The sequence below is a fragment of the Cnephaeus nilssonii genome, assembly GCF_951640355.1.
Source record: "Cnephaeus nilssonii genome assembly, chromosome: 12".
NCBI classification, from domain to species: Eukaryota; Metazoa; Chordata; class Mammalia; order Chiroptera; family Vespertilionidae; genus Cnephaeus; species Cnephaeus nilssonii.
In genome coordinates, this window is record NC_137083.1 from 66,529,157 (window position 1) to 66,544,830 (window position 15,674).

Consider the following 15,674-nt stretch of genomic DNA (forward strand, 5'->3'; position numbering starts at 1 on the left):
CAGATGTCCAGGGAAATCCCTTGCCTCAGCAGCAGTCGGGAAACTCCCAGAAGGGGCCAGCCCAGCCCCGGCAAATGATAGGGGCATTGTCTGTTTACCCACCTGTTCCTGTTCGGGCGCCAATTGCCAGGTCCAGCTTGGCGGGTTGAACCGGGCTGAGGTAGGGAGGTGGGAATTGAGAAAAGAAAGAAAGACAGGAACGCAGGAATCGGGAGGACTGCAGATATTTTTAAATTATGAATTGAGGGTGAAATATAGAAACTCAGTGATTTTTGTGCTTTCTTGAACTATGTATGGTGCCAGGGAGGTACTAAAAAAATCAGGGGGAACACTTTGTAAAGTATATAGTTATCTAACCACTATTCTGTACACATGCAACTAATCCTACATAATAAAATGGTAATATGTAAATTACCATCACTCTGCTACGCCCACGATTGGGCCAGCAGGAGGCACGGAGGGGGGGGGGACTCAGGGTGGCCGGGGTAGCTGATTGGGCCAGCAGGACGCTGAGCTCACGGCGCCACTGGCGCCGTGAGCTCAGCGTCTGTGTCATGGCTGCGCCGGAGGCTTTTGGAAGGCCTGGTGCACCGGCGGACAGCCGGCCAGCTCCCCCGCGATCAAAAGCCAAAGCGGGGGAGCTGGCCGGCTGTCTGCTCCGGCACAAGGCCTTTCGAAAGCCTCCGCCGCGCTGGAGGCTTTCGGAAGGCCTGGTGCATGATTAAATCATGCACTGGGCCTCTAGTATACAATAATATTGAATGTAAACTGTAATTGAAAAAAATTTAAAAATTTAAAAATATTGATAATTATCAAATATTTTTAAAAGGCTAGTGGTGATATGTGATATATTTCTAAGAATGAGTATATCAAAACATTTGCTATGCTTAATTTATTAATTGTAATTAGGAAGATCATATGTTGGAAAATTGGCATGGGTATTATCAATAAAGTTCCCATGATACAAAACTGCAGCCAGTAACATTATACATATTTTTGTATGCCTTAAAATAGAAAAATAAAATTATAATCAATTTATAGAATAAACCAATGGGGAGAAGGAAGAGGTTGTAGCAATACAACATAAAAATAAAGTGCTCTATACTTTTCCAAGCACAAAACTGAGGCTTAGCTCCACCTTGGCATTAATTAATTTGTATGAGTTTCTGATTATAGAAACAGGGACAGGAAGGGATTCTTTAGAATTCTGATTGTATGCTTTTCTGCTGGAGAGAGAGGTGAGTATTAAAATAATCAGGTTTCCCCGGATATGCTAGGTCCTGTGCTTACATATAATACACTGTCATTTTTTACAGAATTATTATTTAGAGTATGATTTTGCTCATTTATAGAATAGGTTTTTAAAATTTTCAAATGTTTACAGAGTTTCATGGTTATTATATATTTGCATTTCAGATGAGTTAAGGCTTGTAGCTTTACTTAGAATGCTGAATTCTTGTTCGGGATACCACCTTGACTTTTCCCGCTGCAGAGTATTCTGTATTTACTTTATAGCAAGAGATGGACACCATTAATACTTGGCACTTGATACCATCAGTATTTTGGTAATTAAACAATATGTGTTTATAGATATTTTATAGCCCCTTCAAATGAGTATATATTTCATTTCTTTGTCATAACACTTCTTATAATTTTATCTCATTTTTAGGAAATATTCTTAAAAATTATGAGACTCTACTACAATATGGAGTTAAGCCGCAGGATATTGTACAAGTGGATATCTATTCCATACTTCCAGATCTATATCCAATCAAAAGAATAAAAAGATTACTTGCCCCTCAAATCATAATTGTCAGAGTACAAACTGGTTAGTTATTTTATATCTTTTAGATAAAAGTATTTTAGAGTCATTTTGTAGTTGAACTTCCATTTAGTCTTGGTTTTATCTCCTCAGGCATTGATCAGTACCAGCATGTAGCTGTTGAGATTATAAAATCTGACTTTCACAAACCATTTCTTGGTGGATTCAGACATAAACTAACGGGAATAGAATATCACAATGCTGGAACACAAACTGTACCTAAAAAGATTCCTGAAAAAGGCAATGTATTTTGTAGGGATACCCAGGTAGTATTTTTATTTTTCCTTATAGGTATTTGAAGCTACAGAATAAACACATGTTATGCTGTATTCCTCTCTAAAATAAAAGTCTTCTAAGGAATTATATGGCATTTAAAATAATGAATAAATAACAAATATGTAAGAGAATATGCTCTTACTCATTTATATGTGTATAGAGTAGATATTTATTTAAATCTTTTTTTTAAAATTTTAGACAGTTTTTCAGAGAAAAAAGCTCCAACAAACTACAAATACAACATCCACACAGATGACTAAAATTGGTGTGTATGTTTCAAATATGACTGATAAACTGTTAACACCAGGAAAATATTTTACAGCAAGAGAATATCATGCTCAAAGATTAAGTGCGGTAAGATAACTTTTATTATGGGTGGATACTAAAAATTTAATATGTGAGTCAATTGTTCTGTGTATATCTATGTCTTTGCCTAAGCCACACTAGCTTGCATGGGAAGAACCCATGTGAATGTTGTTAAAGACTAAATTACAATATTTGTTAAAGATGGTAGGGCAGACTTGATTCAAAAGGGGCTACTACAATGGAGGGAAGAGATTAGGCTTAATTTTGAATACAGCAGGAAAAGTGGAACCTTATAGCCAAGGAACAAGGTAGGGGTCAGTGGATGGAAAATTACTGTGAGAAAACATCAGGGGTAAAGGGGATTCTGGCTAAACCAAACTAACAGGATTTTTGCCAAAGGCAGGCCAGAGTGAGTAGGCATCATCTGGGGCTGGTGGAAGATGAGGAACCGGATCAAATATGGAGAGTGATCAGATATTGAGGGTGGGGATTCTGGTTAAACTGAGTTAGCAGGATTCTTTTTTTTCTTTTTTAAATCAGGATTTTTAATAAAATTGAAAAAATGCAAAGCTGAACACAGAAGCCCAAATGTCAAGGCATAGTTGAAAAAGAGCTTAGAGGAGCCTGATTATAATTTGGTCAAGGAGAGAGTCTTTGTCAGTATGAGCCATGTTTTGTTGGTAGTAAAAGCAGTCCTTGGCATTAATCTGCCCCCAGTATAAGGAACCAGAATCCTAAATACTCCTAATCCTTCTCTTTCCTTGAGAGAATTTCCAGGACTTTGTGAGTTGCCTTTGGCCGTTTATGAGCTCTGTCCCCTCTATCCCTTGGCCTTAATCCCTGTGACAGTAGGATCACCTAGGAAGGGTTCCAGACTAATTGAAAACAAAAGGATATTAAAATCTGTTTTCTCTGATATTAATATAGCCACTCCAACTCTTTTAAAAAATATATATTTTATTGATTTTTCACAGAGAGGAAGGGAGAAGGATAGAGAGCTAGAAACATCGATGAGAGAGAGACATCGACGAGCTGCCTCCTGCACACCCCCCACTGGGGGATGTGCCCGCAAACCAATGTACATGCCCTCGACCGGAATCGAACCTGGGACCTTCCAGGTCCGCAGACCAATGCTCCATCCACTGAGCCAAACCGGCCTCGGCCACTCCAACTCTTTTATGTTATGTTTGCACTAGAGGCCCGGTGCACAAAATTCGTGCACGGAGGGGGGTTGTCCCTCAGCCCAGCCTGTACCCTCTCCAATCTGGGACCCCTCGAGGGATGTCCAACTGGTAGGATCGGGCCTAAACGGGCAGTCGGACATCCCTCTCACAATCCAGGACTGCTGGCTCCCAACTGCTCGCCTGCCTGCCTTCCTGATTGCCCCTAACTGCTTCTGCCTGCCAGCCTGATCACCCCGTAACCACTCCGCTGCCAGCCTGTTTGCCCCCAACTTCCCTCCTCTGCCGGCCTGGTCACTCCTAACTGCTCTCTCCTGCAGGGTTGATCACCTCCAACTGCCCTCCCTTACAGGCCTGGTCCCTCTCAACTGCCCTCCCTTGCAGGCCTGGTCCCTCTCAACTGCCCTCCCTTGCAGGCCTGGTCCCTCTCAACTGCCCTCCCTTGCAGGCCTGGTCCCTCTCAACTGCCCTCCCTTGCAGTCTTGGTCCTTCTCAACTGCCCTCCCTTGCAGGCCGGGTGCCTCCCAACTGCCCTCTCCTGCTGGCCATCTGTGATGGCCATCTTGTGTCCACATGGGGGCAGGATCTTTGACCACATGGGGGCAGCTATATTGTGTGTTACAGTGATGATCTATCTGCATATTACTCTTTTATTAGATAGGCTAGAGGCCTGGTACAGGGGTGGGGGCCAGCTGGTTTGCCCTGAAGGGCGTCTGGGATCAGGTGGGGGTTCCCTTGGGGTGTGGGGTGGCCTGAGCGAGGGGCCTGTGATGGTTTGCAGGCCGGCCATGCCCCCTGGTAACCCAAGCAGAGGCCCTGGTATCTGGAATTTATTTTCCTTCTACAATTGAAACTTTGTAGCCTGAAGCGGAGCCAAGCCTGGGGCTCCCTCTGAGGCTGGCAGCCATTTGTGTTGGGGTTATAATGGAAACTTTGTTGCCTTAAGCAGGTGGGCCCAGCCAGGGTGTGCGGAAAGCTTTGCTTCCCCTGTTGCCGCCGGCAACCCTGGCCTGCTCTCTCAAGCTCCATTCTGCCGCCATTTGTTTGAATTTGTTTACCTTCTATAATTGAAATTTTGTAGCTTGAGTGGAGGCTTAGGCCTGGCAAGGGCAGGCAGAAAGCTTGGCTTCCTCTGTCACCTAGGAAACCTTGCTGTCTGTGGCTTTAGCCATCTTGGTTTGGGTTAATTTGCATACTCGCTCTGATTGGATGATGGGTGTGGCTTGTGGGCGTGGCTTGTGGGTGTGTCGGAGGTATGGTCAATTTGCATATTTGTCTATTATTAGATAGGATACTCTATCTTTCTTCATCCTTTTACTTCTAACCTAATTGAGACTTTGTATCTGGAGTATATATCTTGTAAACAGCATATAATTGGATCTTATCTTTTTATCCAATCTAGTAATCTCTGCATTTTGACTAGAGTGTTTAGTACACATATACTTAATATAATTATTGATAAGGTTGAATTATATCATGATTTTGCTATTGTTGTCTATAGTCCTGTATCTCTCTGGTGCATCTGTTCCTCCTTTACCACTTTCTTTTATGTTAAATATTTTTCTATTGTGCCATTTTTACTATTTTCTAGTTTTTATATACATAATTAATATCTATATATATAAAAGCCTAAGTGACTGGTACAACTGAATAACCAGAATGATTGGAACAACTAGTCGACCAGTCGCTATGACATGCAATGACCACCAGGGGGTAGATGCTCAACACAGTAGCTGTCCCCTAGTGGTCAGTGTGCTCCCACAGCCAACCTCCCATGGCCAGCCAATCTCCCCCAGTCCCTCTCCCCGTCCCGCAGGCCCCGTCCTGCAGGCCCTGTCCGGCAGCCGGCAGTCTCTGTCTAGTGGCTGGCAGGCCCACAGACCCTGAAAGGCCCCCAGGCACTGTCCGGCAGCTGGCAGGCCCCGGCCAGCCTAGCCCTGATTGGGACTGGAAGAGATGGCCCGCATAGGCCCTGATCACTGGCCAGGCCTAGGGACTCCACCGTGCACAATTTTTTTGCACTAGGCCTCTAGTCTTTAAGAATAAAATTTTCAGTATCTCTTTTCAAAAAAGTATACAGTTAAAAGATTTTTCTATATAAAGAGAGTTATTCAACCATTAATCACAATCAATTTTAGAACATTCCCATCATCTCAGAAAGAAATTCTCCACCCAATAGCCATCCTATTTCCCTCCAATCCTTTCTGCCTCAGGCAGTCAATAATCTACTTTCTGTCTCTATTGATTTGCCTATTCTGGATATTTCATATACATGCAATCATACAGTATGTAGTCTTTGTGACTGACAATTTTAACTTAGAATAATGTTTTTAAGGCTCATTCATATTGTAACATGCATTAATCCTTCATTTCTTTATATTGCAAAATAATATTATATTGTATATGCCCAAATGTATATATCTATTACATATATGCAAATGTACATACCATGTTTCATTTGTCCACTTATCAGTTGATAGACATTAGGGCTGTTTCTACTTATTGGCTATTAGAAATAAAACTGATATAAAAATCATGTACAATTTTTTTTATGTGGACATAACTTTTTATTTCTCTTGTGTATATGCCCAGGAGTGTAATTGCTTGATCATATGGTAAGTCTACTTATAAAATTTTTAAAATATATTTTTATTGATTTCAGAGAGGAAGGGAGAGGGAGAGAGAGAGAGAGAAACGTCAATGATGAGAGAATCATTGATTGGGTGCCTCTTGCACGCCCCCTACTGGGGATCGAGCCCACAAGCTGCGCATGTGCCCTTGACCGGAATTGAACCCAGGACCCTTCAGTCCGCAGACCTATGCTCTGTCCACTGAGCCAAACCAGCTTAGGACTACTTATAAACTTTTTGAGGAACTGCCAAATTATTTTCCAAAGCACTGTACCATTTTATGTCCCCCCAGCAGTATATGAGGATTCCAATTTCTCCACATTCTTATCAACATTTGTTATTGTTTTTTATTATAGCTATCCTAATGAGTATGAAGTATTATCTTATTGTGCTTTTGATTTGTGTGCCCTGATGGCTAATTATATTGAATATATTTTCTTTAAAAAATATATTTATTGTTATCAGAGAGGAAGGGAGAGAGAAAGAGAGATAGAAACAGTGATGAGAATCATTGGCTGCCTCCTGCATGCCCCTACTGGGAATTGAGCTTGCAACCCAGGCATGCGCCCTGATGGGAATCAAGCTGGCAACCTCTTGGTTCCTGGGTCGACACTCAACTGCTGAGCTACACCCATTTATTTATTTATTTATTTATTTATTTAAATAAAATAACTTATTATTATTTATTAATAATAAATAATTGTTTATTAATAAAATAATAACTAATTATTTTATTTATTTTATTATAAATAAAATAAAATATATATTTTAACTGCCCTGAATAAATTGTTATTTGCTTATTAACAACTTGCATATAGTCTTAGGAGAAATGTATACACAGATCCTTTACCCATTTTTAAATTTTTTAAATTATTGTTTTACTATGTTTTGAATTATTTTTTAGTTATTTTCTAAATGGTTGCTCTGAGTGTAATCTAGGAATTACAACATGCATCTATATTTATAATAATATACTTCACATTAATACTAACTGAAAACCAACAAAATAGTGAAATATTGCACCAATAGAACTCCAATTTAGTCCTTTCTTTTTTTGTGTGTGCTATCATTATCATACAAATTTGTACATTCATTTTATGTTCTAAGTCTTATACTTTTTTATGATTATTATTTTATGCAGTTATATTTTAAATAAGTATTTCTATTTTATTATTCACTAGAGGCCCGGTGCATGAAATTCATGCACAGGGGTGTGTGTTTCCCTCAGCCCAGCCTGCACCCTCTCCAATCTGGGACATCCCTCTCACAATCCAAGACTGCTGGCTTCCAATGGCTCGCCTGCCTGCCTGACTGCCTGATTGCCCCTAACCGCTTCTGCCTGCCAGCCTGATCACCCCTAACCACTCCCGTGCCAGCCTGATCGACACCTAACTGCTCCACTGCTGGCTGGATTGCCCCTAACTGCCCTCCCCTGCCGGCTGGTCACCTCTAACTGCCCTCCCTTGCCAGCCTGGTTGCCCCTAACTGCCCTCCCCTGCCAGCCTGGTCACCCAAACTGCCCTGCCCTGCAGGCCTGATTGCCCCTAACTGTCCTCCCCTGCCAGCCTGGTCACCCCTAACTTCCTTCCCTTGCCAGCCTGGTCACCCCCAAGTGCCCTCTCCTGCTGGTCTGGTCAACCCTAACTGCCCTCCCTTGCGAGCCTGATCGCCCCCAACTGCCCTCCTCTGCAGGCCTGGTCCCTCCAACTGCCCTCCCCTGCAGGCCTGGTCCCTCCAACTGCCCTCCCCTGCAGGCCTGGTCACCCCTAAATGCCCTTCCCTACTGGCCTTGTCACCCCCAACTGCCCTCCCTTGCAGGCCTGGTCACCCCCAACTGCCTTCCTCTGCCAGCTTGGTCATCCCTAACTGCCCTCCCTTGTAGGCTTGATTGCCCCCAATTGCCCTCCCTTGCAGGACTGGTCCCTCCCAATTGCCCTCCCCTGCTGGCCTGATCACTCACAACTGCCCTCCCCTGCTGGCCATCTTGTGGTGGCCATCTTGTGTCCACATGGGGGCAGCCATCTTTGACCACATGGGGGTGGCCATCTTGTGTGTTGGAGTGATGGTCAGTTTGCATATTACCTCTTTATTAATATAGGATGCCTATTTTTTCCCATCTATTTAAAATGTCCCTTTAACATTTCTTATAAAACTGCTTGCTGGTGCTGAACTCCTTTAGCTTTTTCTTATCTGGGAAGCTCTTTATTGATCCTTCAATTTTAACTAGTAGCCTTGTTGGGTAGAGCAATCTTGGTTGTAGGTCCTTGCTTTTCATCATGTTGAATATTTTGTGTCATTTCCTCTGGCCTGAAAAGTTTCTGTTGAGAAATGAGCTAACAGTCTATAGAAGCTTCCCTTGTAGGTAACTGACTGCCTTTCTCTTGCTGCTTTTAAGGTTCTTTCTTTGTTTTTCATCTTTGCCATTTTAATTATGATGTGTCTTGGTGTGAGTTTCTTTTGACTTCATCTTGTTTGGGACTCTATGTGCTTCATGGACTTGTCTGTCTATTTTATTTTCCAGGTTAGGAAATTTTTTGTCATTATTATTTCAATAGGTTTTCTATTCCTTGCTGACTCTCTTCTTCTGTGCCCCTATGAAGTGAATGTTGTTATACTTGATGTTATACCAGAGGTTTCTTGAATTATTCTATTTTTTTTTTCATTTTGCTGTTTTGATTGGGTGTTTTCTGCTATCTTATCTTTCAAATCACTGACTTGATCCTGTGCTTCATCTAATCTACTGTTAGGGTATAATTCATTTTGGTTATTGTATTCATTTCTGACTGGTTCATTTTTATGGTTTCCTGTGTTCCTTTTTATGCTTACTATTTCTTTGTTGAAGTTTTCACAAAGTTCTTTGATCATGCTCTTTGACAGTATTTTAAACTTTATATCTAATACATTGCTTGCCTCCATTTCATTTAGTTCTTTTCCTGGGGATTTCTCTTGTTCTCTCATTTTGGACATGATTCTTTGTGTCCTCATTTTGATTTCCTCTGTGTTTGTTTCGAGGTCTTTGTTAGATCTGCAAGTTGGCAGGATGGCTTTATGTCGTACATGTCCTGAGAGCCCAGTGGCTCTGTCTCCCTGGCCACTTGAGCTGAGTGCTCCGGGAGTGTCCTCTGTGTGGGTTGTGTGTGTGCCCTCCTGTTGTAGTTGTACCTTTATTGTTGGGGTGACCCTCAGGCTGATTGGCTGTGAGTATTGGTCATGACCAAAGTGTTCAAGCTACTGTGTGGGGGCTGAATCCATAGAGTGGGAAGCACCCCAATGGGCTCTCTTGCCTGCCAAAACCACTTTTTGGTTGTGTTGTTTGTTGAGCTAATTGGGTGGTGCTCTGTTGTAGTTTGAAGCCAGCCACTGAATTTGTTGGTTCTGGGGCCTCTTGGGAGGGGCTTCAGTATAGGCCAAGGTCAAGCATCGCCTGAGACCAAGTCAGCATTAGCTGGTAGGTGCTACAAAGTGACCCATGGTTGGTAGCTGCCTGTGCTGGGCCTGGAGGCGCATGGGAGAGGGAGGCCACACTGTGAACTGAGACTTACTGGTTTTTGGTCAAATGTCCTAAAAATATCAATTATGTTTTTCTAATCTAATGTGTCAGTTTAGGCCCCTGTTTCCTTATTGATTTTCTGCCTGGATTACCTATCCAGTGATGTTGATGTGGAGAGTGTGAAAGCATGCTAATGGATTGTTAAAGTCACCTACCGTGACTGTATTATTGTTGATCTCTCCCTTTTTGTTTGTCAGTATTTGCTTTTTATAAATAGGTGCTCCTACATTGGTTGTGTAGATATTACAAGAGTTCTGTCCTTTTGTGGGGTTGATCCCTTCATCATTATGAAATGTCCTTTTTTAATCTCTTGTTACAGTCTTTATTTTAAAGTCTGTTTTGCCTGATATAAGTATTCCCCACACTTTAGCTGCATGATATGTCATTTTTCATCCCTTTACTTTCAGTTTGTGTCTCCTTCTATTTGAAGTGGGTCTCTTGTAGGCAGCATATATATGGGTCTTGATTTTTTTGTCCATTCAGCCATCCTTTGTCTTTTGCAGTTGATTGTTGACTGTGGTGGGTTTAGAGGTGCCTGGAAGAGGCGAGGCTGCAAACTGAGTCTGGCTGCCGTTAGATCTGGGCGTGGGGTGCTTTGCAAGAGGCACAGGGTATGCCAGTGCCAGCTGCTGCTGGTTTGGGGATTGAGGACCTCTGAGAGATTGTAGGAGAGTGAGCAGCACCATCTGGGGAAGATTGCTGTACGAAGATCTGCTGGGAGAAGTTGGTGGGTTGTGTGAGTGTGGTGGGTTCTCAGGCAATCACCAGGGTGGTGGACAGTGTTAGCCAACTTAATGGAGATCTCTAATTTGGCAGCTGCACCAGCTGGCTGGATGGGGTAAAGTTAAACAAAGGAATAAGGGAGTATGCCAACACTTTCCTGCCTTAGCCCCTGCTCCTCTAGCCCTTGTACTGAAGCTTGTGAATTTAGTTCCAGATGCCGCTGTTGCTATGGGTCTAGCCCAGTGGTCGGCAAACTGCGGCTCCTGAGCCACATGCGGCCCTTTGGCCCCTGGAGTGTGGCTCTTCCACAAAATACCACGTGTGGGCGCGCATGTACAGTGCGATTGAAACTTCGTGGCCCATGCACGGAAGTCGGTTTTCGGCTCTCAAAAGAAATTTCAATCGTTGTACTGTTGATATTTGGCTCTGTTGACTAATGAGTTTGCCAACCACTGGTCTAGTAATTGTTTCATACAAATGTAAATTATTCTTTGTTGAACGAGGCACTTTTTATTTTGTTGGCTTTTCTTAAATGTTTTGTTTTTCTTGGGTGTGTCCTCAGAATATTTGAGATTTCTGATGTCCACTGTGTTACAACATATTTGTTTACTACAGCCTTACCCAGTGGCTTTAGGGGATGGGCAAGGCTTGATTCTGGGAGAGAGCTATTTTTTTGAGGGGGGGCTTCTATTCATCCTGGTGCCCTGAGCCTTCTGGGACACTAACTCCTCTTGCCCAGAGGCAAATACCGCTGTTGCTTTTTAAAAATATATTTTTATTGATTTCAGAGAGGAAGGGAGAGGGAAAGAGAGAAACATCAATGATAAGAGAGAATCATCCACAGGCTGCCTCCTGCAGGCCCCCTACTGGGGTCGAGCCTGCAACCAGGGCACATTCCCTGGACCAGAATTGAAACTGGGACCCTTCAGTTCGCAGGCCAACGCTCTATCCACTGAGCCAAACCAGCTAGGGCTCTGTTGCTCTTTAACTAATTGTCTTAGAGGATCCTGTCTCTTACATTTTTCAAGAAGTCACCTAGTTAGTTTCCCTGGGATTCTTCTGCTCACATGATCCACCAGTTTGGGGCTTGAAGCAGTCTTAGAATCATTTCTGTGTTTTGTGACTTGCCTGTCCAGTGTATGATTAGACTCCTTCTTCAGCGATTCCACCCATTTCCTTTCTTGAGGGGATTCTTTAAAGTTTCTCTTCCTTTGGAGGACTCCTTCAACATGACCCAGTGTCTTTTCTTATTTCTGCTTATATAATTACTAGAGGCCCGGTGCACGAAATTCGTGCACGGTGGGGGTTGTCCCTCAGCCCAGCCTGTACCCTCTCCAATCTGGAACCCCTCGAGGGATGTCCGACTGCCCGTTTAGGCCCGATCCCGATCGGGCCTAAACGGGCAGTCGGACATCCCTCTCACAATCCAGGACTGCTGGCTCCCAACTGCTTGCCTGCCTGCCTTCCTGATTGCCCCTAACCGCTTCTGCCTGCCAGCCTGATCACCCTCTAACCACTCTGCTGCCAGCCTGTTTGCCCCCAACTTCCCTCCTCTGCCGGCCTGGTCACCCCTAACTGCCCTCTCCTGCAGGGTTGATCACCTCCAACTGCCCTTTCTTGCAGGCCTGGTCCTTCTCAACTGCCCTCCCTTGCAGGCCGGGTGCCTCCCAACTGCCCTCCCCTGCTGGCCATCTTGTAGTGGTCATCTTGTGTCCACATGGGGGCAGGATCTTTGACCACATGGGGGCAGCTATATTGTGTGTTGCAGTGATGATCAATCTGCACATTACTCTTTTATTAGATAAGATAGAGGCCTGGTGCAGGGGTGGGGGCCAGCTGGTTTGCCCTGAAGGGCATCCCGGATCAGGTGGGGGTTCCCTTGGGGTGTGGGGCGGCCTGAGCGAGGGGCCTGTGGTGGTTTGCAGGCGGGCCACGCCCCCTGGCAACGCCCCCTGGCAACGCAAGCGGAGGCCCTGGTATCTGGAATTTATTTCCCTTCTACAATTGAAACTTTGTAGCCTGGAGCAGAGCCAAGCCTGGGGCTCCCTCCAAGGCCGGTAGCCATTTGTGTTGGGGTTATAATTGAAACTTTGTTGCCTTAAGCGGGTGGGCCTGGCCAGGGTGTGCGGAAAGCTTTGCTTCCCCTGTTGCCGGCGGCAACCCTGGCCTGCTCTCTCAAGCTCCATTCTGCCGCCATTTGTTTGAATTTGTTTACCTTCTATAATTGAAACTTTGTAGCTTGAGTGGAGGCTTAGGCCTGGCAAGGGCAGGCGGAAAGCTTGGCTTCCTCTGTTACCTAGGAAACCTTGCCCTCTGTGGCTGTAGCCATCTTGGTTTGGGTTAATTTGCATGCTCGCTCTGATTGGATGGTGGGCGTGGCTTGTGGGCGTGGCTTGTGGGTGTGTCAGAGGTATGGTCAATTTGCATATTTGTCTATTATTAGATAGGATCTCTAATTATCTGGGACTAGAAGGAGGGAAAGGCATGTATCAACATATTTGTCTTCAATCTTGATCTAGCCTCTCCACATTTTATTTTTATTTATGAGTCTAGTAAATAAAAATGGAAACTCTCTCAACTATATTGCAAGTATTTTGTGGATCCAGTACTATAGTGGACCCACAGACATATTTATATTTCTCACAATTTAATAAATACCTGCTTGCTTAAATCTCCCTTTTATCTAACCTGCCTTTGGTGATTTCCACCACGTAACCTACCTGCCATATGTTTAGGAAATACAAGTTTTCTTCCTAATGGGAATTCTTGTGAATAAAATTTCCGGATCTTATCTTTTTTTTTTATGAGGTTTAAAGGCCTTATCTTAGAGTAATATACTTCATGAGAAAGAGTTATGGTCTTCAATTTTGTTTTAAATATGAGCTAATGCTAAGGACAAAATGATAAACTAGAGATAATTGCTATTCAATAATAATAGAGATAACTAAAATTTGACAATAATAGTATTTATTGACAACATGAGATATACCAGGTGTAAGCTAATTAAGCACTTTAGATGCATACCGTTATTATCACTGTTTTATAAATAAGGGTGCCAAAGCACAGAGATGGCAAGTAGCTTACCCAAAACCAAACAGCTAGTGAGCAGCGGAGGGAAGATTTAAACTGAGTTTTTCTGTAGAGCCTGTGCTCTTAAGTATTATACTATCTGCCTCCCATGAAGATGTATTTGCTAGATTTCAAAGTCAAATAGCTGATGTGCATTATCCGTGTTATAACATATGTGAGAATACCTGTCACATAACTAAAACTAGACTCAAGAGTGTTTTAGTATTTATTGAATTGGAATAAAAATAATCATTGTTATTGACTCATAAAGTTGATGGTAGATACTTTTTATTTCCTTTTAACTTAACTACAGGTAATAGTGTTACAGACTTACTATAGAAAATGGCATGCTAAAGTCTTTGTAGATAATTTAAGAAGACAAAAAATGTTAAAGTTGAAGTGGCTAGAAGAGGAAGAACTAAGAAAGATAAGAGAAAAAGAAGAATGGATGAAAATGGACTATCAGCGGAGGCATAATCCTAAAACCAAAGAAGATTTTGAACTTCTTTATAATGCACTAGAACGTAAGTTTAAAATAGGCTTTGCATAAAATACTAATTTTTCATTAGTAAGAAAAACAGGTCTACTAAAGACAAAAGGAAGACTTTATTATCTTAGAAAAAATATCTTGGGTATCTAGACTAGACAATTTAAAATGATGAATAGTGTTTTACATTTGGTACAGGAATTAAGGGGGAAATGAAATTGGAAATGCTTTTATATTAGCAATGAATAAATTGTGCAGTTTTAGTATATTATCTCATTTGATCCTCAAACCTGTGTTATAAAGAAAGTATTGTCCAGTATGGTTCTTTGACGAACTTGGGAATCTTTGAACTTCTCCAATTTTTAAAAATACATATTTGTATTGATTCCAGAGTAGAAGGGGGGTGGGTGGGAGAGGAGAGAGAGTTAGAAGCATCAGTGATGAGAGAGAATCATCGATTGGCTGCTTTCTGCACACCCCCTACTGGGGATTGAGCCCGCAAGTCAGGTATGTGCCCTTGTCTGGAACCCTTCAGTCCGCAGGCTGACGCTCTATCCACTGAGCCAAACCAGCTAGGGTCTTCTCAAATTTCTTCGTCCAGCATCCTGTCTCTGATTCTGCCCTTTAGACGAGGGGCGTGGCAATATATTTTAATTCCCTCCCATCAATGATAATATATAAGTATGTGTTGTCTACACATTTGACTTCTTTGCTTCATTTCTTTCATTCAATGTATGCTAGTCACTGGCACAATTAGAAGCTTCAGTTACTCGAATAAGCAGTAGATGCACTGTTGTTCTTGAAGCCTGTCTCATCTCTCAGCTTAAGTGTCATCTACTCCAAGTCTTTTGTGACTGAGATCCTGTTGCATCTCATGGTCTCATCGCACTCCAAACTTTTCACTCACATCATCATAATTTGTAGTAATACATCTTTTATTTAACATTAATTTTCACCACTGAGTTGTAAACTTCAGGAGAGAATAACTGATTTTTTAAAAAAATCATCTCTATTTTTCTGTGTTTAGCTCATATCCCAACAAATATTGGTAGAATGAATGCATACATGAATGAAGGGGAAACAGGCGTGTAGTAATGCCGCTCTTTCCAGCTTCTGCTTTCCTGGGAATACCTGCTGAAGTGGAAGTAACTGGAACAGAAGAGTTTTTATTGCCTTAGATGCCAGAAAGTGGGGAAGTTGGGCGCTGTGATAACAGAAGAATTTTAGAAATTAAAAATGGCTTCAATTATTTTTTTGGTTGAACAGTTTTTTTTAAATCCAAAGAAATAAAAGTATGATTTCTATGATGATTCATAACATTAACTTTTAGCAAGTGTTTTTTACTATAACTTTATTTATATGCTATTTGTGGATATTATTATGTGTTCTATTACTCAAGTCACTGTTTCTGCTCTAATTGAATATAATTTTAGGTGTCTACTTACATAGCTGTGTGATAAGACACTACTTACTCAAGACGATACAATTCAACACTAGGTCCAACCAGCAATATTAATAAATGTGCCTCACTGAGCGGCTTTAGGGATGTGGCCGAGTGGAACATAAAGTTTGCTCCCTAAATTCCTACATCTGCATCCCCTGTCTCCTCAGCGTTGATCTGTGCAAATAC

The 15,674-nt window shown here is 42.4% G+C and overlaps 1 protein-coding gene across 1 annotated transcript in view; it reads left to right on the plus strand.

Moving 5' to 3' along the window:
• Nucleotides 1–15,674, plus strand: part of IQUB (IQ motif and ubiquitin domain containing) — a 74,612-nt gene that overhangs the window by 25,543 nt on the left and 33,395 nt on the right. Inside the window, exons 4-7 of the mRNA XM_079786448.1 lie at nt 1,670–1,828; nt 1,916–2,088; nt 2,297–2,452; nt 13,871–14,081. Of these exons, the coding sequence (XP_079642574.1) occupies nt 1,670–1,828; nt 1,916–2,088; nt 2,297–2,452; nt 13,871–14,081 (699 nt within the window). The remainder of the gene's footprint in view (nt 1–1,669; nt 1,829–1,915; nt 2,089–2,296; nt 2,453–13,870; nt 14,082–15,674) is intronic.